The sequence below is a fragment of the Hyperolius riggenbachi genome, chromosome 2 (assembly GCF_040937935.1).
Source record: "Hyperolius riggenbachi isolate aHypRig1 chromosome 2, aHypRig1.pri, whole genome shotgun sequence".
NCBI lineage: Eukaryota > Metazoa > Chordata > Amphibia > Anura > Hyperoliidae > Hyperolius > Hyperolius riggenbachi.
The window spans coordinates 501352111-501376801 of NC_090647.1; the positions used below are offsets into that span (position 1 = coordinate 501352111).

At 45.0% G+C, this 24691-nt stretch overlaps 1 protein-coding gene across 1 annotated transcript in view; it reads left to right on the forward strand.

Annotated features, from left to right (window-relative positions):
* SYNJ1 (synaptojanin 1) overlaps window positions 1-24691 on the forward strand; it is a 149556-nt gene that overhangs the window by 108055 nt on the left and 16810 nt on the right. Inside the window, exons 16-27 of the mRNA XM_068266373.1 lie at window positions 308-448; window positions 3942-4134; window positions 6623-6781; window positions 8724-8880; window positions 11589-11706; window positions 11790-12005; window positions 13814-13892; window positions 15281-15443; window positions 16573-16788; window positions 17578-17715; window positions 20146-20184; window positions 21759-21800. Of these exons, the coding sequence (XP_068122474.1) occupies window positions 308-448; window positions 3942-4134; window positions 6623-6781; window positions 8724-8880; window positions 11589-11706; window positions 11790-12005; window positions 13814-13892; window positions 15281-15443; window positions 16573-16788; window positions 17578-17715; window positions 20146-20184; window positions 21759-21800 (1661 nt within the window). The remainder of the gene's footprint in view (window positions 1-307; window positions 449-3941; window positions 4135-6622; window positions 6782-8723; window positions 8881-11588; window positions 11707-11789; window positions 12006-13813; window positions 13893-15280; window positions 15444-16572; window positions 16789-17577; window positions 17716-20145; window positions 20185-21758; window positions 21801-24691) is intronic.

Here is a 24691-nt window from a genome sequence, read left to right on the forward strand (position 1 = left end):
TTATGTCAAATGGTGTAAATACTGTATGCATTCCATCTGGGCTTCACATACAGCATGTATGAACTGGTAAAGGGGGTAAATGGTTTCCTGTTGTGGCAGATCAGGGATCCAAGGGAATTGTCCACTTGCTATGGATCAACCTGAATCGCTCCATATCCAACTTTGGTAGATGTAGTTATGTCCATACTAGATGTGAGATGGTCACCGGATTCATCTAAAAGCAGACAGATAAGGAGGAGCTTGTCCAGATTATGGATTTCTATCATTGGCTTTGTTTTCCATAAAGTTAATTGTTTCCTTTGTATAGCACAACCAACCAGAAGCTTTGGGCTGCGGAGCTGCAGAAGACCATATCCCGGGATAATAAGTATGTTCTGCTGGCGTCAGAACAGCTGGTGGGCGTCTGTCTCTTCGTATTTATAAGGCCCCAGCATGCCCCTTTTATCAGGTTAGTCTGGCTATTTCATTACTAAGAGAAAACCTGTAAGGAACAAGGTGCCCCTGGGGGGGGGGGGGGGTACTTACCTTGGTGGGAAAGAGGGGAGGAAGCCTCTTGATCCTAATGAGGCTACCTCGGTCTCCCTCTGCCAGCCTGCTGGCTCCCCCAAACGCAGGCAAACAGTAACAGCAATCACCGCTGTGCACAGACACGCTAGCGGTTTCACACTCTGGCAGAAACAACTGAGCCTGATTGGGTCCGCTCTACTGACAAGGCACAAGGCGCCTGCACAGTAGAGCCATCCCGATCGAGCTTGGCTATTTCCGCTGGAGCCCGAGTGGGAAGCCACAGATGCGCACTCTGACAAGTGGCCGACGAAATCTTCATGGGATCCAGTGGTAGAAAGCCTTTTTAGGATCCAGAGACTTCCCTCTTCCTAGGTCTCACACGCACGCTCGCTCGCTCTCACTCACTCACTCACTCACTCACTCTTGTCCAAAGGGATCAGGACTGTATAGTTCAATGATTGGCCAATTTTAACACTTCCATGTAATATTAGAGCTTACCTACTTAAAGTGGACCCAAAATTAAAAATGCAAGATTTCAGAAATAAAATCTATTTTCTAACTTATAATAGTAAATAGCAGCCTTTTTCAGCTGCATGATGATATCAAATATTTTACATTTATTGGAAGAACCCCTCCCGTCTTTTCATATTGCCGGGACAGAATTTGGCAGACTGGTGAAGGAGATAAAAAACAAAAACACAGGCTGCTACTGATGATGTCACAGGGGAGGTGATCTCAGCTTGTGTGAGATTTCACATAGACGACGCCCCTGTGAGGGAGGGCAGCTGATGACAAACACACCCATGATCTAAAACCTCCTACTAAGCTCAGAAGTAATGGCTGCCACCTGTATAACTCTAGTTATGAAAAGAGAAGGGTGAAAAGCATGCACTGAAATGCTCATAGGCTTGAAGGAGTGTTTATTCATCTTTGTATCTGTCAGAGTGGTGCAACTAAATATTTTGAATTTAAAAAAAATTCCGGTTTGGGTCCGCTTTAATGTGTTCAAACACTAAATAATGAAAGTTCTGTGGGCACAGCAGACCATTTATTAGTAGAGTGAATTATGGTTACAAACCATCCAGCGTGTAATCACATCTGGGCTTCATGGGACCAGGGCGCAGTGTGAAGGAGGTTAATATATCGTAAGCTGTGCCCACAAAACTTTATTTGGTTGGTGCACACTGCACAGCATGCATCTACAAGCAGAGTTCCCCAACCCTGTCCTCAAGGCCCACCAACAGTGCATGTTTTGCAGGAACCCACACACAATTACAGGTGGGGTAATTAGTGTTGCAGCAGAGCTGATTTGATTAACTACGTCTGTGGATTTCTACAAAACATGTACTGTTGGTGGCCCTTGAGGACAGGGTTGGGGAACACTGATAAAGGATGACTGAGGTGCATAGATCACTTTGCCACTGTGATTAACACTACTGGACAACAGGTGCCCCAGAGTTAGCTTAGTCTTGTTTATGATTATAGCAATCTGTTCATAGTATTCAAAATCTGTTGAGCCTTATACAACATGGAGGTGGTAAAATTGGCCAATAATTAGCCAATCACAATTGGATGAGTGTACACACTCTTGCTAATAAAGGAGTTTATACACAGATTTAAAAATAACCCTCACTGTCAGAGGGTATCTGCAGTTGCCGTAAGTGGGCATCACTGTTTAGGGGACATTGCAGAACGCATACAGACACACTCACTCGCAAATAATCATCAAATACATGCACAAGAGATCTTAAAAGGGGAAGGCCATTAACTACGCTATCATATCAAGTATATGTATCCATGCGCGGAAATCTCGTTTCCTGCTTAGACCATGTGGATCCAGGGTATTCAATCTATATATCCACATGGCCTCCCTACAGTACAGCAGGTCATCAAAGTCCCCTTTTCTGGCAGAGATGGACAGCTTGGTATTGGGATCTGACCCATTGTATAAGTCCCCCTTTACATGGAGGTGCCCAGTGCACACTGATTCTGATAGAGATACTTTTTTTTTCTCCTGAGGAAGCGGCCTGTCCCATGAATCAAATTGAATTTTGGAGTTTTTAAATGACAGTTAAAGAGAGTCTGAAGCGAGAATAAATCTCGCTTCAGACCTCATAGATAGCAGGGGCATGTGTGCCCCTGCTAAAACGCAGCTATCCCACGGCTTAACGGGGGTCCCTTCACCCCCAAATCCCCTCGGTGCAGCGGGGGAGCGCTTCCTGGTTGGGGCAGGGCTAACCGCCGCAGCCCTGCCCCACACCCGTCTGTCAGCGCGTATCTCCGCCTCTCCCCCGCCCCTCTCAGTCTTCCTTCACTGAGAGGGGCGGGGGAGAGGCGGCGATGCGCCGCTGATAGACACGACTGGAGGCAGGGCTGCAGCCGTTAGCCCTGCCTCCAGGAAGAGGAAATATACGACCAATTTTGCGGGGGTGGGTTTGGGAGTGAAGGGACCCCCGTTTAGCGGCGCGATAGCGTGCCCCTGCTAACTATGAGCTCTGAAGCGAGATTTATTCTCGCTTCAGAGTCTCTTTAAGTCTTTACTAAAATCGCACGCTAATGGAGGCAGCCCAGCGGACGCCAAGGGACCTTACGGGTTACAGGGGGCTGGAGGAAGTTCTTTTTGGCATTTCTTCTTCTGCTTAGGGTCCCTTTAAAGTCAGGCACACACTACACAATAAATCTAATAGATCAGCCATTTGATTAAAGATAAACCTTAAATCTAAAGAAAATCTATTCAAAATCAATATTCAAAATATTGATTGGACATAACCTCTTTTTGCCCCTAGGTGGACAGAATTACTTATTGAAAATTGTTTTGGTTGTAAGATGTTTGAAGGACTTAAAGTACCCCTAAAATAACTAATATGTCTTTTGTTGAATAAGCCCACTGTGGGTTAGATTACCTGTCACTGAATGTCCTGGCATTGCTCGTTGTAGGGTTCCCCTTTCGTTTCCTGAGACTTTTAACCTTCAACAGGATCATCCAGTGTAAAACTGGAAGATCCCAAGGAAAATTGCACAGGCACAGTCCTGAATTGTTGTGCAGGCGCAGTGCGCACCTGCACAGTTCATAATTGCTCTGCACAACTCCAAGGAAACTCCAGGCAGCTGCAGAGTTTGAGGGGGGGGGGGGGGGGGCTACGACAATGAGCAATTCCAGGAAATTCAGTGACAGGTATTCTACCTAACCATGGTCTTTATTTCACATATTTTAAGGACTGTGCCACACTGCAGAGTGCAATTTTTTGTTTTCAAAAACACGCATTAAACTTGCATTAACTCACTTGCAAAACACATTGACATGCTTTAAAATATCTGCAAAATTGCAGCAATTGCGATTTTTCAAAAATGTTTAATTTAAGTTAATGGGAGTGTGTCTTTAAGTTGTTCTGATGTCTGTGTATGTGCCGCTCAGGATCTCTTTATTATTGCAGGGATGTTGCCGTGGACACTGTGAAGACTGGTATGGGAGGAGCTACAGGAAATAAAGGTGCAGTGGCTATCCGAATGCTCTTCCACACCACCAGCCTCTGCTTTGTCTGCAGCCACTTTGCTGCTGGACAGTCTCAGGTCAAGGAGAGGAATGAAGATTACAATGAAATCATTCGCAAGCTGAGTTTTCCAATGGTACGATCCAATGTCTCTGTTTAGGCCCAGGTGGATCATTTGTAGGCTGGAGCTACAAGCTTCTGAACAATCGGCCTTTTCTTTGCAGAGCATGCTGGGATTTGAAGTCTGGTGCTGTGTGAAGGGAACCAGAGATGGGGGATTAGCAATAAAATATGCATACCTTCCTCCAGCTCCCCCCCCCCCCCCACGGCCTGATCGGTCCCACTGCATCCTGTTCTCCCTCTCCGTTTGCCCTGCAATTGGCCCTGGAAAATCCTCCGGTCCGGGGCCAACTGTGGGGTCATGTTCACTTCACCTGGAGCATTCTGCTCCTCCACAGTACTACTGCGCAGGTGCAGAATCCTCCAGGCGACGGGAGTGCGCCTGGCTGGACTGCGCATGCGCGACTGGCGGATTTTACCAGGGCTGTGGCGTCAGAGTTGGAGCAGTTTTGCGTACCTGGAGTCGGTGGTTTCATAAACTGAGGAGTCTGATAATTTTTGTACTAAATCAACAGTCCTGGTAAGTATGACTAAGGAGTCTGAGCCGGAGCTATTTTGGGTACTCTGAGTCGGTGGTTTCTTAAACTGAGGAGTCGGATGATTTTTGTACCGACTCCACAGCCCTGGATTTTACAGGGCCAGTTGCGGGAGAACAGAGAGGGAGAACAGAACGCAGCAGGAGCGATGGGGCTGGAGGAAGCACCAGGTGTGTGTATTTTATTGCAGGGGCCCCATCTTGGGTACACTTTAAGGTCTCCCATGTGAGACTTGAAGTTTCTTTCTATATGCTTCTTGCCACTTGGCAGTGCTGTGCCACTAATCAGAGTGCGTTTATCTGCATTTTTCGCTGTTATCAGGTTTTTATTAAGCTCAAATGGTATTTTGGAAGATTTGCTATGCAGAAATTATTCGGAGCACCGACAATGCAGCAATGATCCCAGTTCAAGGACAATATGTAGTCTTCTAGGCTATTTCACACCTTCATTGCTCTCCGGCTGGCGGCTGCAGCCTGTCCACCCCTCTTGAGCTCAGTGCTATGTGTGCTCCCAAGTAGGCTGGGAAAGTAAAATCCTTCTCTTAAGCACCAGGCAGGGGGAAACAAAACACTGCAGGTAAAGCATTATTGACTAGGAAGTGCAAAGTAACACACTTGCTTATAGTAGATGACAAAAGCACATCCGCGTCCTCCAGACAACTATCTGTGATGTCCAGGAATGCTGTCTGGCCAGAAAAAGCCAGAGGTATGAAATTTCACTGGAGCCTAAAGGCCCATACACTCGTCTGATTTTTTTTTTTTTTTGAACGACGGGTCGTTTGTCCCGTCGTTCAGTCGTCTGGACGTCAAATCAGGCGTGTGCCAGGCGGATCGCTCAAAACCAGTCTTATCAGCTGAACGATGGACTGTGCACACGCCTGATTTGACGTCCGGACGACTGAACGACGGGACGTCCAAACGACCCGTCGTTTAAAAAAATCAGACGTGTGTATGGGCCTTTATTTGTTGCTTTGGGAGCAGATTAGATAAACAATTGTATCAGTCTTCCTACCCCTGAAAATTTATTTTTAGAATCCCACCATTTATATTTTCTGTTTAAGAGATTAAAAAAAGGGAGGTTCAGGCTGGTTTCACACATAATTTTGGCGTAGTGATGCGATGCTCCTGTGTTGGATCGCAACGCAAAAAATGTAATTTCTTATTACCCTATGGCAGAGTGCGCCGACAGGATCATACGCATAGCGCCACATCCCTCCTACTCAGTGACTTACTCCCTGCAGGACGTACGTCACTGGATTCCCACCAGTCCGTGCATGCACCCGTGCTCCGTCTTTCACACTTACTGCATCGCCCATAGACTTGCATTACAGCAGGCTCCGTATGGCAACACAGGTTTTCCTTGAAAGTGTGAAAGGGCCCTTAATGTGGTATAGTCTCATATTAATGATAGTCTTTCACACAGCCTCATTGTCTCAGAGCTAAAATATATGAATTGTCAAACTTTTTTTTTTTTAACTCTATCCCCTGCACTCAGAAGCTGTTCTCTGCCAGGCAAGAGATTTATGGCTTTAGTACCTATACACTACAGTCTGGCCTAGGTCCCAACTGGAGAGAAGTTGTCACCTGCATATGTGAATGGTTTACTCTTTCAGGCAGAAAAGGAACATGGCATAGTTATTTATAAGCTTAACACTGTACATACACATTTCTATCTCATCATCTCACATAGCTCAAGTGCCGTTTAAATCAGTGTGTTTTAGGGCACAAGACCCTTGTTTAGAATCCTCTGTAGGTTGTGTAAAGGTGATTTTGTCATCTACAACACGTAAGTTCATTACTTTTTTGTATTCTCTGGTTAATAAAGGTTTTTATGGCTAGCTTGTGCTCCGCCTCTCTTCCTGCATCCTCTTCTGGATATGAATGGGCTGCATTCCTCATTTTCTGTCTGCCCTGCTGAACCTGCAGTGACGTTGATCCCTCTAATCACTGCTTTTCCGTGTTTCTCCAGGGGAGGACGCTCTTTGCACATGACTACGTCTTCTGGTGTGGCGACTTCAACTATCGCATTGATCTCCCTAATGAAGAGGTCAAGGAGCTGATCCGAAATCAGAACTGGGACTCTCTTATGGGCGGAGATCAGCTGATAAACCAGAAAAATTCTGGGCAGGTATGAGAAAGAACAGCACTATAGCCAGGATAGAGGTCGGCACTCAAATGGCGATAATAAACTTGCATTTATTCAAAAGGTAGCAATGCTACCTTTTGAATAAACGCAAGTTTATTATTGCCATTTGAGTGCCGACCTCTATCCTCGCTATATTGCCTACAGTTGTGGAGTGGTGATCAACGGAGTGATTGTGCATCGGCAGACCAAGTGTGTGAAGCCTGGGTGGGTGGGTACCCCGTCACCTTGAGGGCCCGTTTCCACCGGGCCAAATCCACAGAATTTCCCTGCAGGCAAATTGCACGGGGAAACTCTGCCATAGGGATGGATAGCGCCGCCGGCCAAATTGCTTGTGCTAGCCATTTGGCCAGCTTTTCCATCCGAAGTTGTGCGGGAGGCTGCGAATCCCATAGCCTTGCATCGCACGGCTGATGGGATTCGTCTGTGTTCCCGCAGACCCGGTAGTGCTGACGCCTGCGGCACAAGTGGAAACAGGCCCTGACTGTCTGCAAAGAAGAGCACTAGACAGAAGCACTCTGTGTACTGCAGTAATGTAACTCTTCATAAGACATTGTAGACTAGTATCTTCATAAAAGTTGTTGAAGTCACAAATCTGTCCAGTTTTCTCCTTTGAACATCTAGATAGTTCAGTCCCTGTAGGATGGGCAAAGATTGCTTTGTAACATGGCTTACCGCACTGCATTGCACCACCTATGCATCTTTCATGGTGCAGTGGGAGCATTGCAATATAACAAGTTGCTGCTGTCCCGATCCAGTGTGTTGCATCCAGGCCCGGATTTACCTCACAGGAGCCTATAGGCACAGATGGCCTGGCACCTTAGACTCCGCCCTCCATGATCCTACAAGCCCCTCAGAACTGCACCACAAGTGTGCTGGCTGGCCCAGTTGTCACTTCTCCCTTACTTCCCTTGCCCGTCATAGGTAACTACAGGGGTGCCCTTTAGCATTAGGTAGCCAGAAGTACCTTCAGTATTAAGTAGCTAGTGGTGCCCTGACTGAAGGGAGACCTCGTTAGTGGAATGCCGAGAGCTGAGTGAGTAACCTCTCAGTTAGGCTTTGCTCGGGACTCTGCATAAGGAAGGAGGGAGGGAGGCTCTCAGGGAGGGGTGTGAGCCGCCTTTCCATCATCGGGCGCCTGTAGGCATGTGCCCACGGTGCCTTATGGTAAATCCAGCCCTGGTTGCATCACTGCTCACGGCTAGTACACACCGGATTCTGCGGACCGTGCATTTAGCCAATGCTAAACGCTTTTTCTGCAATGGAACAGAAAAGCGTTTGGCATTGATTTCCATGACGTTAGGTTTTGAGCCCTGTAGGGGACACGGAACCACTGCAGTAGATAAGTAAATACTATTGGGCATGTTCACTTTGATAAATTGACATCGATATACATTTCTGCAAAAAAGAGTGCCCGATATTGAAACTAAATCCCCTGTGCAAAATCATGCCCCCCCTCTGAACTCACTCCAAGTGCTAGTATCCAGCGCTTTGCTTTAGTGGAGCGCAGACGTGCTTCTGCCCCTGTAACTATGCACCGGGGAGAATCAAAGCTGTCCGGGGCAAAGGTCAGCAATGTCGCCTGTACACCGGCATATATACTACAAGAACGGTGGCAGACGGAGGGGACCAAGAGAAGCGGCCAGTATGTACTTTTTACCCCCTACCCACTGCATCTACCATTTTTACCAGAGTCTTTCTTTGAGTACCATATATACATTGGGTGCTATGCAGTGCATGCGTACTGGAGTAAGATTACGTATGCACCTGCATTGCTTGACATTCGGGTCCCAATCCCCGTTGGGGAGCTTAATTTTAGCTTGAACAGGTCAGTAGAAGTAGTATCAATTGGGACTGCTGTGCTTTGAAATTTGACGACATTCATCTGGCCGGTATTTTAATTTGCTCTTTTTCCATCTCCCTGCAGGTTTTCCGCAATTTCTTAGAGGGGAAGGTCAATTTTGCTCCCACCTATAAATACGACTTGTTCTCTGATGACTATGACACCAGTGAGAAGTGCCGCACGCCTGCATGGACAGATCGCATCCTCTGGAGAAGGAGAAAGTGGCCCTTTGACAGATCAGGTGATTAATAGATTGAATTTATTCTTACATTACATAGATATGTTAGTTCCCATTAACCTCCTTAGCGGTAATCCCGTGCCTTAGTGAGTCTCATGCAGGAGCTGCTGCAGACCTCTCTGAGGTATGTTTTTCTTCTTGTTTTTAAGGTCTAAGAGCTTGTCATAACACCAGGGAGGTTAAACTCTTCTAAACACGGCTTTACTACATAAGATGAAGATTATCGTGTGACTTTGTAACAATTTAGTTGGGCTCAGATCGAACAGCCTAAAGCTAGTTATACATTTATAGACTTGGCGGCCAATCAACCATCAGATTCAATAATTATCATTGAATCTGATGAAAATTGGTGCCGCCAAGAGCATACCTGATCGACAGTTTGACCAATTTCATTGATGCTGGAAAATCTTGGCCCTACATGCTTAATCAGGTGCACGGCGGTGACGCCATGCAATAATGATGAACATGACGGAAACCCTGGCCACTGCCCCCCATCCCATGGTTTATGTCCCCATGTTTTATGTCATATCCATGACAGTGTTTAGGAGAGACAGAGAAATGTTTTGTACCTGATTCAATCGCATCAATTCATTTGAGCTGTGCCAAAAATGTGAGAGGACCTCAGCCCTTGAGGACTGGAGTTTGACATCCCTGATAAGCACTGGCTTCATATGACACATCAATGTTTTCTTCACCTTGCCATTGGTCAGAGAAAATTACATAGTGGTCATTTCCTTTACATGTGCAGTAGCAAGTAGGAGGCTGAGGAAAGCCTGTAGTGATTTGTGGAGGCCAGGATGAGTTCAAGTTCTCCCTCAGAGGAGGGCAGGTCTGTGCTTGTTCTATATGCAGCCCCATATTTTAAGACCACTTCACAGATCTCTCTAAAGAGAACACAACATTAAAGGGATACTGTAGGGGGGTCGGAGGAAAATGAGTTGAACTTACCCGGGGCTTCTAATGGTCCCCCGCAGACATCCTGTGCCCACGCAGCCACTCACCGATGCTCTGGCCCCGCCTCCAGTTCACTTCTGTAATTTCTGACTTTAAAGTCAGAAAACCACTGCGCCTGCGTTGCCGTGTCCTCTATCCCGCTGATGTCACCAGGAGCGCTCGGCTCAGGCACAGACCATACTGGGCCTGCGCAGTACGCTCCTGGTGACATCAGCGGGAACGAGGACACGGCAACGCAGGCGCAGTGGTTTTCAGACTTTAAAGTCAGAAATTCCAGAAGTGAACCGGAGGCGGGGCCAGAGCATCGGTAAATGGCAGCGCGGGCACAGGATGTCTGCGGGAACCCTTTAGAAGCCCCGGGTAAGTTCAACTCATTTTCCCCCGACCCCCTACAGTATCCCTTTAAGGGCTCTATTCATAAAACATTTGTGGAAAAAAAAAATCTTGGAGGGAAAACACAGCATCGATATTTTAGACTTTTGTGTGCTAATTCATATAAATGTTTACACTTGCGATAATAGGTCGGGGAATTCCCGCACTAAACTGGCGGTGCTGGATGAGTTGATACATTTCTCTGTGCAGAGACAGTTACTATAAAGGAGGCAGCCCCAACTTCCCTTTAGATGTGCATTTTTTTTAAACTGCCTCTCCTTGTCCTGAATCTTCTCTGAATCTGTCTATTAGTCTTTCTAAACAATCTATTTAATTGCCGCAGCTTAGAAGAACTTCAAGAAATTTTACACATGCAGGCTTTCTGATGTGAAATTTATCTGAAAACAGGTACCCAAGGGGTTAAAAAACACAGCCTGGGTATTCTGGGATGCCTTTTTTGTTCTGCTCTCACTGCTGCTACCTGGGAGGTCTGTCCCCATTGGCTTGGCTGTTATCCGCATGCTTATTTCCTTTTCTAAACAGTCTGTATTCTGTGTTCCCATTCCGCTTGCTCTAATCTTTATGAATTGACATGTAGTGACATGTGTTGAGATAATCACCGCATAAGGCGGTAATTTCCCGCACTGCTCAGGAATGTCAGCTTTTCATGCGGAAACGACTTTTATGAATGGACACTTTGCTAAATGGTCGGTAAAGTCAGCTGTTTTGAGCATTACCGCATGCGGGAATGCTTTATGAATAGAGGCCTAAGGGGAAAAACTTAGAGTTTGACACCTAGAGTTGTTTGCAAAAATTTAAAACAAGATTTTGAGTTAAAATCATAACAAATTGTGCAAAAAAAAACAACAACCTTTTTTTGCAAGCATTTTCAGCTTTTAAGAATGAGAACAGAGGCCATGATCAGCCATCTTCATGCAGCAATCCATGCCTAGCAATCCATTTCCAATCCATGCCACCCACATCCCCCATGGTAGGGATGATCAGATAATCCATGCCTATTTTATACATGAAGGTAGCCCTTCAGGAACAAAGCCTTTGGTTGTCCAGTGTCTGTAAACATAAGTGCTAATTGGCCAGAACTGCTAGTAAATCAGCATTTTTTTGTTTGGATCTGAACAGCCACCTTCATCTATAATACTAAGCTGATCTAGTTAGGTATAGTCAGATAGCAGAGATTGTTGTTTGTAATGGCTAGTATGTTGTACCATGGTCTTCAGGTTTCACATTACTGAATCAGTCTCAACCTTCTTTTATTTCTCCCAAAATGTAAAAACATTTTATGTTGTCTACACCAACATTCTGCTTCCAACCATTTAGAATAATTATCCTAGTTTTCAATGCTTTTTTTTCTGTTTGTGTTTCAGCTGAAGATTTAGACCTTCTGAATTCAAGTCTACAAGAAGGTAGAAATATAGCTTATACCTGGAATCCAGGTTCCTTACTGCACTATGGCAGGGCTGAGCTGAAGACCTCTGACCACAGGTATGGAGACCTCAATCACAGGCATCAGTCCAGGATTCGTGCAGTCATGTGATCACCCATCTGATCTCTGCTCATTTATTTAGGCCGGTGGTTGCCGTGCTTGACGTAGATATCTTTGAAACGGATGCTGAAGAGAGACAGAAGATTTATAAGGAGGTGATTGCCACCCAGGGGCCTCCAGATGGCACCGTTATGGTCTCCATAGAAAGCAAATCTCCGGATGGAAGTTACTTCGATGATAATTTGATTGATGAGCTGCTGCAGCAGTTTGCAGGTTATGGCGAAGTCATATTAATAAGGTTCGAAAGCCTCATGATACTATTTACCTAAATCATGTTCCATCACTACATTCTTGTATCCTGGTTGGAAACCGCAAGCATTAGTTAAAACACAATTTTGGCAATCAACAGAGTATAAGAAGGTAACCCAAAATGGGGGGCAGCCTTGTTTGTTCATAGAATGAAGGGTGCTGCTGCTTTACGATTGTGCATTAGTGCCTATCTTAAAGGGAACCAGAGAGGAACATTCGTTAAAAACAGAAAAAGCTTTTATACATACCTGGGGCTTCTTCCAGCCCCATAAGCCTGGATCGCTCCCACGCCGCCATCTTCCGCTTCCTCGATCGCCGGTACCGGGTCCCGTCACTTCCGGCGGACGCGGCCAATTGTCCGCATCACAGGGGCTCCCTCCATACCCGTACGCATGCGGCTGCGCAGTATGCAGCCTCACGCGTACTTATATGGAGGGAGCCCCCTGTGATGCGGACAATTGGCCGCGTCTGCTGGCCGACTGGCGGTAATGACGGGACCCGGTACCGGCAGATCCAGGCAGCGGAGGATGGCGGCGTAGGAGCGATCCGTGCGTATGGGGCTGGAGGAAGCCCCAGGTATGTATAAGAGCTTTCCCCCAACGTCACTGGTTCCCTTTAAAGCGAAAACAAACCAAACATTTTTTTATTTTAAAATATTTAGTTGCACCACTCTGGCACATACAAAGATAAATAAACACTCCTTAAAGCCTATGAGCATTTCAGTGCATGTTTTTCACCCTTCTCTTTTTATAACTAGAGTTATACAGGTGGCAGCCATTAGCAATTCCTCCTTTGCCGGACACCACCTACTCCAGCATTTTGCCGGATTCTGTCCCGGCAATAAGAAAGGAAGGGAGCAGTTCCTCCAATAAATGTAAACTATTTTATATTTGTCATCATGCAGCTGAAAAAAGGCTGCTATTTATTATTATAATTTAGAAAATAGATTTTATTCCTGAAATCTTGTATTTTTAATTTGGGCCCACTTTAAGTGAGTTAGGGCTGGTGCACACCATGAGCGCTTCTGAGGACTTTTAAAAACGCTTGCGCTTTAAAAAGTGCTTGGCTAATGTATTTGAATGGGATGGAGCACACCAGAGCGATGAGCTTTTTTCCCAAAGGTGGGTCCTGCAGCATTTTTTCTGATTACTGAGGCAATTCAGCCTCAATGTTAAGTATAGGAAAGAGGAAAATCGCTCTGAAAAGTGCTAGGGATTTCCCAAGCGTTTTTGTTACAGAAGCTGTTTAGTTGCAGATCTGCTGTATCAAAAAATGCTACACCAAAACGCTCCAAAAATCGCTACGCATGATCAGAAAATCGCCAGGCACATGCCCAGAATTGCCTAGAAAAATCACTTCAAAAAGCACTGGGCGGTTGCAATTGCGCTTTTTGGTGTGCACTGGCCCTCAGAGCAGAACTTTATCTGTGCACATCGGGGCAGCTGTTCACACTGGGGCAATCTCTGCCTAGCATGTATACGAGGCTTCAAGCTGAGCTGCTGATCACATGACTATGCCTACAAGATTATACCTAAGAAGATAAATGGTGGGAGAGTAAAAATTGCATTCGCAGAAATTGCCGGCTACTCTATACTAAAATTTTTAATCCACAAGCTGTGCATCTGACAAAGATGGCATCCTTAAATTAGATGGAGATATTTTAATGAAACAGACTAATCATGTTTAGGCAGCAGGCAGAATATACTCTGAGAAAATATTACGTCATGGCAATCCAGATTGGACTTTGGAAAACAAAGCAGGTTTTCTTTAAAAGTTGATTAATCTTTTTTTCTGCAGGTTTGTTGATGACAAAATGTGGGTCACGTTTCTGGAAGGAAGCTCCGCCCTCGCTGCTTTGGAGCTGAACGGTGTTGAGGTAAGCTTGCACAGGATTCTGTGTATTTGCACAGAATTATGTACCGTGTATGTTGCTATGTATAAGGCTGCAGTCCACAAGTAGACACTGACTCTTCATTACAGTTTGAGTATCCAGCTGGATTGTGTGTCTGTTTGCGGAGATGGTTTTGTGCGATCCAGACATGACTTTCAGGAATTGGGGCTTATGTAGAGGCCTTAAATGGTGCTTATCTTGGAGGAAACCATGGTTACTAGAGAAGTGTTCCCAACACATCCCATTGAGTCATTTTCCTGCGCTGCTTATAGGGATTATGGCAGGGAATTGATACCCTTTATATGAAGACTTATATTCATTCTTGTTTTTCACTATGGTGCTGCTTTTCAACTGGGTGGTTCTAGGTCAGCTAAGCAAAAGGAAAAAGGAGGGAAAACGCCTTTTTATTCAGTGAGACGCACATAAAATATGCACTTACATGAATTGTGGTTTAAAATCGCGTATATGAGGCCACCTGCCAGGACACTCTTTTCCCTCAGTCTGGCCAGGACTTGGAGTGGTGATAGCGTTGAGAGGTGTGTGTGGGGGTGGGGGGGGGGCGTGTCCTCAATTACTACAGTGCCGTCACTACTGATTTTGGCATTGCCACGCCTTCAGGCTGAACAAAAAAAGCTATTTTATTCATGAAGTTATTTTCACTACAGTTCCTTTTCAAAGTGCAGTGTCTGCCTGGACTGGGCTTTTTTTAAGAAAAACTCTTTTGTATTATTGGGTAGCAAAGTTTCCAACTCTCAGGCCGGTTTCACACTGCATATTGGCGGTGCAGTGCGGCCCAGGAGCCGCACGGTAACGGTATGCGCTCGCGTTAGATGGGGTACTTCTGGTGCACCGCATGCAACGTGAACTACCCCATAGACTTTCTTTGCTCTAGTGTTAGGGCTGCGGGAAAATGTCGCACCGCCCAGCATGAAAGGCCCCTCACATTGTGCACACCACAATAAATACTGTGTGTGAAACAAAACCACTGTAATACTATGCATTCATTCCCTTTAAATGATGGCAGGGATTGGTGTGAACTGTCAGCATACTGAGGAAATTTGTTACAGCAATATAAGCAGATTAAACCTATATTGGTGGTGACAGTAATTTATTCACCACAGAGAAGGATTGCGCTCTGAAGCCGGGATCATTTGTCACGTAAGATCTATACCCATAATTAGTGTAGTGAGATCTCACAGTGGGAGGAAGAGACTCCAGCTTTATCTCCCACAAAGAGGATTATTGGATACTGAGCACAGCATTATTATAGCGTGAATTATGAACGCTTCCTGTGTGTGGAATATGCTCACTGCAGGCTGGATAACACATAAGGATAATTAGCAGTGATGTCACCTCTTCCCTGGTGTCTGCAGATTCTGGGCAAGACCATGAACATCCAGCTGAAGAACCCGGACTGGATCGCACAGGTGGAGGAGGAGATGAATCTGGAGAGGATAAGCGTGACATTGCCTTGCTCCACCAGCTCCACCCTGCTGGGGGAAGATGCTGAAATTGCTGCAGATTTCGACATGGAAGGTGAGTTGTCAGCTGTCAATCTCTGCTACAGCCTGTGGAGTCTCATCTCTCCTGCTGCATTCCCCACAGTATGCACGAGGGCTGTGGAGTCGGAGTCGAGGAGTCGGAGCAATTTTGGGTCCCTGGAGTCGGAGTTGGTGGTTTCATAAACTGAGGAGTCGAAGTTGGAGTCGGATGATTTTTATACACATTCCACAGCCCTGGTCTGAACAAATTAGCCATCTGATAGGGGGAATGGCTGTGGAGATGGGTGGAGCTAAGAAATAGTATTGCTCATGATTAGGAATAGCAGTTTTGTCACACTACTGAAGGGTCTGCCACAAATCTGGTAAGGCGGCCATACATTTAGTGATTTTGCGAGCCGATCGACTATCCACTTCTATAATTTTATCAGATCGGTGGAAAATTGGTGCCACAAGTCCACACGATCGATAAGTCGATCAATTTTAGGTCAAAATCAGTCAAATGTATCAATTGGACATGTTGAAAAGTACCTGATGGACCTCACGCCCGGTGTCCCCACAAGTGTAATATGTCCCTCCCCCATGCCTGTGTGCAGCGTTTCAAAATCTTACTTGTCTGCCGCCGCGACTCCTGGCCTCCTCCACTGTGTCCGCCTTTTCCGCACATGCCTGTACCCGACACCGGGGGCATGTGGCGTCACACATGCTCTGGCCTGGTGCCACTCACGGTAAAGGTGATTATGGTGGAAGAGGATAAGACTCATGCCAGCGAACAGGTGCGTTTTGAGGGAGCACGGGCATCGGTGGACATTTTCATACTTTGGGGGTGGCCAGGCAGGTGGTGGCATTAGGGCGATTTTGGTGTATGGGCAGGCAGTGGATCCCTCTCTGATCAGATTTAATCAGACAGGGATCTGTCTCATGGTCGATCTGTCTATACATTGCTAGATGTATGGCCACCTTTACAAGTAATAATAGGTTGAATTTCATTCTGTCCATATTGTGTATTTCACAGTCCCATTTCTGTGACTGGAATTTTATCTTTCAAGTAATTTCTCCTTGTAAATGTTCTTGTCTGATGATAACACTTTGGTAGCAGATGTGGATCCATATAACACACAGGCATTCCTGCATTATGACAAATGTGTCTGATGATTCCTCCTCAGGTGACGTGGATGATTATAGTGCTGAAGTAGAGGAGATTCTTCCTCAGCATCTACAACCATCTTCCTCTTCCAATCTGGGCGCCTCTCCCAGCTCATCGCCTCACTCTAGCCCATGTCCATCACCCACCATGCCAGAGGGACCTCCTCCTGCACTGCCTGTGCGGCCGAGCCGGGCACCAGCCAAGACCCCGGGACCTCCTGTGGCCACATCTCAAGGTATCAGCCTGTTTATCTTCAGCACTGTGCAGACAAGCTTGGATCATTAGTTTTTTTTTTTTTTACCCCCAAAGCCTTTGTTCAGATATAATAAAAGCAATGTTCCTTCCTTCAGAGGTAAATTGTACTAAACTGGAAATTACGCAGATTTATTGAAACCAGTTCTAGGAAAACTGGAGCGACCAATCAGAATTCTTGTTCTGGGCATTTCCTCCACTTGTTTCCTCATGCTGATAAGTTACATAGTTACTTGGGTTGAAAAAAGACACACGTCCATCGAGTTCAACCAGAAAACCGAGGACAATACCAGCCTGCTCCCTCACATATCCCCGTTGATCGAGAGGAAGGCAAAAAACCCTTACAAGGCATGGTCCAATTAGCCCCAAAAGGGAAAAAATTCCTTCCCGACTCTAGATGGCAATCAGATAAAAATCACTGGATCAACACCACTGGGCATTACTGCTTCTGTTATTGTCTGGCTTTGAATCTGTGATTTGAATAACTGAATTTGGTCACAGGAAATGGAAGTTGTGTTGTCTCTGCATTTGCCTGCCTCAGTGTATGTGAGATTTAAATTTGGTTCTCCTTACCTGTTCAGTGCAATCTTTTTTTTTTTTTTTAATCAATCTTTATTTAGTAGTAGTAAAAAAAATAAAAATAAAAAAAAAGCACATAAGTTGAAGCGAAGCATTATGTTTACAATGCCTGAAAGTGTTGCCAGCAACAAAGAAAACCACATGTGCCAAAACAGTTCATAGTATTATTATTGCATTATTATTATTGTTATAGGTTCCCCAGTAGATTTCCAGCCTATAGTTGCACAGAAAGAACAGTCTCTGTCTCTGGAACCCAAGAGAGCTCCTCCTCCACGCCCTGGAGTCCCTCCCGCTCGCCCTGCACCTCCCCAGAGGCCGCCTCCTCCATCAGGTAACCCACTGGGAATAAAAACATGGGTACTCGCACTCTATTACTGTTATCATAGGTCCAGTGATTTCTGGATATGTGCCGGATGCTCACATAAAGGAAGTCTGCAGCATCCTAGAGCGTTTAGCCTTTTATCAGCTTCAAACAAGATGCCTCATTTGAAAGCTGCTGCTGGACTGACAGCCTCTGTGGGGATAACTCAAACGAGTGTGTGGGAGTAAGGAAGTTATATTTACCTTCTCCAGACGGCTTCTTCTCTTCCTCCCCCGTGGCAGTGAAGTACTCCAGGCAGGTGTTCTGGGTCACATGACTACATGTGATCGGGATCTAGGAGACCATGCTAGCGTAGCAGTGCCACCCAGTGGTGGAAGAGGGTTGATGGGAGAGACTCTTCCATCACCCCTCTTCCACCACTGGGTGGCACTGTACTGCTGACAGTCTACTGGATCCCAATCACTTGTAATGTCATGTAATCGAAACCGAGAAGACCTGCCAGGAGTACGTCGCTGCTGCAGGGGAAGGAATAAGAAGATGATCCAGCCGTCCAGGCAAGTATGTATGAGCGCTCCCTGCTGCCACCCCATACCCTGCCAGGCTGAGGAAGGCACACTTCCCCAGTTGCAGGAAAAATTGGGCCCTGCAGCCAAATAAAGTTTTACTTAATTTGGCTGCTAAAGGGTTAAAATCTTTTATATCCGGAGCTCACTGTACCAAACTGGACAATTCCCAAAATGCTCTATAGCCACTTACTACTGTGTTTTCCTGAAAATAAGACATCCCCTGAGAATAAGACCTAGCAGGAATTTCATGAATGCTTGAAATATAAGCCCTCCCCCGAATATAAGCCCTAGCTAGCTGCAGCCCACATGACACCAGCAAATCATGTTCAACACAAAGCCTGGATACAGGAGAGTAGCAGTATATGGTGAGTTCTATAGTTCTGTGTTTTTGTTGGAGCCAGCCCTCCTGGTGTGTGTCGTAAAGTGATAAGCATCAGCAAAGCTTCACCTCTTCTCAGAACACACAGCTTATCCTATCATAGCTCTGGGGAGCCTAATCTGTCTGCAATAAAGACTGTTCCCCACATGAGCAGCAGAATCAGATTCTTGTATGTGAGAGCCAATATCTGCAAACCACAAGCTCTGTGCATGCTGCTTGTGTTTCATCATGGCATGCAGTATGTACATTTTGTATAGGAAAACTACCAGTAACTCCAGGTAGAACACAAAGCAGATCCGGCACTGGTAGCAGTAATCCAATGTGAAAAGTGGTCGGCCGTTAAGTTTCGCAGGTTTCCCTGCTTCTTCAGAAGCACCTTTTGTGCCTCTGAAGAAGCAGGGGAACCTGCGAAACGGCTGTTAGGCCAACCGCTTTTCACGCTTAATGTTATGTCTGTTCCTGCGGGGTTAAAATAACATTGGATTACTGCTACCAGTGCCTGATCTGCTTTGTGTTCTACCTGGAGTTACTGATGTGCAATAGATCGTGAGCACGGTGCATCTTAACCAAGATCCAACTGCTGTTTCCAGTTATTGAGTGCCAGTCTCATCTCTGTTTCTCCTTGTGTAATAATGGAAAACTACCAGTGTTTGCCCCCAAAAAGACATCCCCTGAAAATAAGCCCTAGCACAACTTTTAGAGCAAAAATGAATATATGACAGTGTCTTATTTTCGGGAAACGCGGTAGTAACATTTCTGGCTACACAAGGGGGGCTAAATGGCCAAGGATGGGGACACAGAAGAAAATAGATGATGCAGCAAAATTGAACTGCTAGTTTCAAAAGTATTTATATAAAAAAAAAATGGCAGGCGTTTACAATCCTTACCCGGGTTATATGAAAACGTATTGGGGGTTGCTGAAAGGTTATAGAATTAGCAGTTGTGGGAAAACTCTTTGGACTTTGTGAGGCAAACTGATAAATGTGTTTATGTGCATATATTTATAATTATGCCTTAATGTAAACCTGAGATGGGCACACTAAAAGATTTAATACTTACCCAGGCTTCCTCCATCCCCATGAGCACCGATACGCCCCTCGCTGTCTTCCAGAGTGCCTCCGTTGACCTGCTATCGGTCCCAGTAACTGTCTCAGCCACACTAGTTGGGCTCTTCTGTGCATGGCCAGAGGGGCCATGAATGCGCAGAAGAGCCGTCTGGCGCTACTGAACCAGATTACCGGGACCGATAACAGGAGAACGGAAGCACTCGGGAGGATGATGTGGGACGTATTGGTGCTCATCGGGATGGAGGAAGTATAAACTAAAATCTTTCAGTATGCCCATCTCCGGTACACTTTAAGCATTACTCCGATCATAGAGATTGTGTGTGGAATGGTGTGTAGCTGCTGTATGGCCCAGTGTAGCCAGCAGTCACTTTTCTGTCTCTCTGCTGACTCTTTACTGCACTTTCCTTCTGCTTGTCCCCTGGATCAGGTGCTAGAAGCCCAGCACCGGCTAGGAAAGAGATTGGAGGTAAAGACAATGTACTGGTATTCCCTTTTCCTCTATGTTCTCCTTGCTGCCATCTGTTTTCTCCTCCACTTGGTTTTGTCTTTGTTGTGTTTTTCTACAAAAGTCCAGATATTGCATTTTCAAGTGTACCTGTAATTCTGCCACAGCGTACAAGTATCGAATGCAAATGTTTTACGTATTTCTGTGATTCAGTGTTGGTGTACTTGTTCCTATATGTGATTAAAATGTCTAAAAATGGGACATTGGAACAATCCTGCAGTATGACCTACATTAATGGTTTTAACCTCATTTTAAGATGTGCTCCTATCCCCTTGTATCAGCAGTTTGTACAGTAATGAAGGGTTCTCCTCTTCCACCATGATAGCTGCAGTGCGTCCTACTGCTTGACTGAAAAAAAAATAATTGTGCTTTTGAAATGTTCCCACTGCTTCTAAGTGTTCCCTCTCCCCACCTGGGTTGCAGATTGTTCCTCTGCACTACCTATCATCCCTGTGCAGATCATTATCAGTACTTCACCCTGTATTTGGGATCACAGGTAGCAGTGACATCCTGGTAGTAGTTCTAACACCTCTCTTCTCTATTTAAATGTGACCAGAAGTTTTGGCTGTAGTGGGAGGAGTCTCAATGGAGTGTCATTTAAATTTGGGATTGAATAGGAATAAATGAATTGTAATGTGTCATTTAAAAGTGATCATGTGTTAACGTTCTAAGCTGTCTGTAGCCAGCTGATGAAAAGTCTGGTACACACGTCTGATTTCGATTGTCCAAGCACTGGCCAATTTTACCACCTTCAGTTAGTATGACGGCCAATAGAATTTGAATACTATGAACAGAATGTGTAGATAAGCTCTCCTACTAGAGTGACTTTGGCACAGTGGAGTATTGGAAAGCACTATTGCCTCACAGGGCAGAGTATCAGATCTCAGCCAGGACTGAATGGGGTCTGTGCTTTGCTTGCATAGGTTTCCTCCAGGCACTCTGGTTTCTTCCTGCTCCCCCAAAAAATAAGTAGTACATTTGTCCAGATTATCCTTAAATTATGATACGTTACTAGACTATGATTATGGTCGTGATCAACTCAATTGTGAGCTACTACAAGAGGCACTGCGGCCTGGCACCCACTGGCGACACTTTTGCTGCACCTTCCCGATTGCTGGTGATGCAGCAGTGCAACTGCATTGGGGTGGTTCCACTTGCAACGTTGTGATTGTAAATATTTTGGGAGTGATCCTGGAGCGAGTGCATCAATGGCCACAGAACCAAATCGCTCTGGGAATCGCAGTCAAAATCGGGGACGCTTTGCGATACATTGCAAAGAGCCTCCAGTGGGTTCCAGGCCTCAGGATCTCCGTTGTAGATGTAAGAGGGATTTCTTTCTGTGGAAGCAGACGGCAATAATAACCCAACCGTGGTTCTAACCACTCTTCACAGCATCCGAGTGGTGAGTTTTGGCTGAGGTGTCAGGGCTCAGGTGATAGGTTCCTCGTGTTGTGTTCTCCTCTCTCCTCTCCTTCGTTGTGTTCCTGTTTGCATCTCCATCTCTGCAATCTTCTGTGTCTCTTCTCTCTCACAAGGAGCTCCGCCCAGCCCCGGAGCATCTCGCAGGGATGTGGAAGGTAAATAGACCCCTGTGTTGTGGATTGGTAACTGCATAAATGTGCCAAGCATGCGTCATGGCGGCTAATAGAATTCCCTCCCACTAATGATATCCTGGAAAGTAACATCCCCGCCTGGTGATTGCTGTGCACAGGCTTGTGTTAATTATTGCTTTATTTCTAGTAATGATGGGGGATGGCTCGTATCTCTTACTGCTCCAATTGCATTACGTTTGTTCATGTGGCTGAATAATAACGTAGGATTTTATTGGGGATCTTCCAGATCTTTCATAGGCGTTTAATAAAATAGTGTATTCAATTATTTACACATAAAAAGTTTTGTTAAAAGGAACCCGAGGTTTGAGAATGTTGGAGGCTGCCATATTTATTTCCTTTTTTTTTTTAAAAATACCAGTTACCTGGCAGTCATGCAGATCTTTCTGGTCAGTGGGGTCTAAATCGTTCACCTGAAACAAGCATGCAGCTAATCTTGTCAGATTTGTCATAGACCTCTAATCTGCATACCTGTTCAGGATCTATACCTTAACCACTTCATAACAAAGGACGTATATATACGTCCATTGTATTTGTGGCCAATGCACTACCAGTTTGTTACTAAATGTGACACGTGGTATCGTTTTAACCATGATGAGTTGAAAAATACATTTTGGTGTGTCTTACAGCTTGGTCCCCCGTCACATAAAAACTAGGTAGGGACAAAGTCCATCAAAACATAAAAATTAATTTTCAAGTTAGGAAAGTTGTAAGAAAACTACAAGAGACATATGTGGTGACATTTTAACCATGATAAGAAGTAGAATACAGTTTAGACAGTTTTAGGGTTGAGGCCCATGTCTCGTGTATTCTTTTTAGTCACAAACTGAATCAAAAGCAATACAATTTTCGCATATTCTGTACCAAAATAAAAGACTTGTAAAATTATAACAAAGTTACAGGATATAAAAAAATATATATATTGTTACCTTAGGAATATCTCTTTTTAAATATGTATGCCATGAGGGTATATTACTATTATTTTTGCAAATAAGGTCTTGAAATCATCGATAGTGTATAATGAGAAAGAAAAAAATAAAAGACCAGAAAAAGACCCCTTTCTTTCCAAATACAATGTCACCATACATTGTGCTAGGAGCAAAATCTACAGTGGGTTGCAAAAGTATTCAGCCCCCTTGAAGTTTTCCACATTTTGTCACATTACTGCCACAAACATGAATCAATTTTATTGGAATTCCACATGAAAGACCAATACAAAGTGATGTACACGTGAGAAGTGGAATGAAAATCATATATGATTCCAAACATTTTTTACAAATAAATAACTGCAAAGTGGTGTGTGCGTAATTATTCAGCCCCCTTTGATCTGAGTGCAGTCAGTTGCCTATAGACATTGCCTGATGAGTGCTAATGACTAAATAGAGTGCACCTGTGTGTAATCTAATGTCAGTACAAATACAGCTGCTCTGTGAGGGCCTCAGAGGTTGTCTAAGAGAATATTGGGAGCAACAACACCGTGAAGTCCAAAGAACACACAAGACAGGCCAGGGATCAAGTTATTGAGACATTTAAAGCAGGCTTAGGCTACAAAAAGATTTCCAAAGCCTTGAACATCCCACGGAGCACTGTTCAAGCGATCATTCAGAAATGGAAGGAGTATGGCACAACTGTAAACCTACCAAGACAAGGCCATCCACCTTAACTCACAGGCCGAACAAGGAGAGCGCTGATCAGAAATGCAGTCAAGAGGCCCATGGTGACTCTGGACAAGCTGCAGAGATCTACAGCTGAGGTGGGAGACTCTGTCCATAGGACAACTATTAGTCATGCACTGTACAAAGTTGGCCTTTATGGAAAAGTGGCAAGAAGAAAGGCATTGTTAACAGAAAGCAAAAGAAGTCCCGTTTGCAGTTTGCCACAAGCCATGTGAGGGACACAGCAACCATGTGGAAGAAGGTGCTCTGGTCAGATGAGACCAAAATGGAACTTTTTGGCCAAAATGCAAAACGCTATGTGTGGCCGAAAACTAACTCTGCACATCACTCTGAACACACCATCCCCACTGTCAAATATGGTGGTGGCAGCATCATGCTCGGGGGGTGCATCTCTTCAGCAGGGACAAGGAAGCTGGTCAGAGTTGATGGGAAGATGGATGGAGCCAAATACAGGGCAAACTTGGAAGAAAACCTCTTGGAGACTGCAAAAGACTTGAGACTGGGGCGGAGGTTCACCTTCCAGCAGGACAATGACCCTAAACATAAAGCCAGGGCAACAATGGAATGGTTTAAAACAAAACACATCCATGTGTTAGAATGGCCCAGTCAAAGTTCAGATATAAATCCAATCGAGAATCTGTGGCAAGATCTGAAAACTGCTGTTCACAAATGCTGTCCATCCAATCTGACTGAGCTGGAGCTGTTTTGCAAAGAATAATGGGCAAGGATTTCAGTCTCTAGATGTGCAAAGCTGGTAGAGACATACCCTAAAAGACTGGCAGCTGTAATTGCAGCAAAAGGTGGTTCTACAAAGTATTGACTCAGGGGGCCGAATAATTACGCACACCCCACTTTGCAGTTATTTATTTGTAAAAAATGTTTGGAATGATGTATGATTTTCGATCCACTTCTCACGTGTACACCACTTTGTGTTGGTCTTTCATGTGGAATTCCAATAAAATTGATTCATGTTTGTGGCAGTAATGTGACAAAATGTGGAAAACTTCAAGGGGGCCGAATACTTTTGCAACCCACTGTATATGTTTTAATAACCAGGTTGAATAAGCAAATAACATTTGTGGGTTTAACTTATAGTTAGCATTGTTTATTGTAAAGCTATACTGAATGTAAATGGAGAAATAGTGTTTTTTTCTATTTTTCCCCCTTATTTTCCCTTTAAAA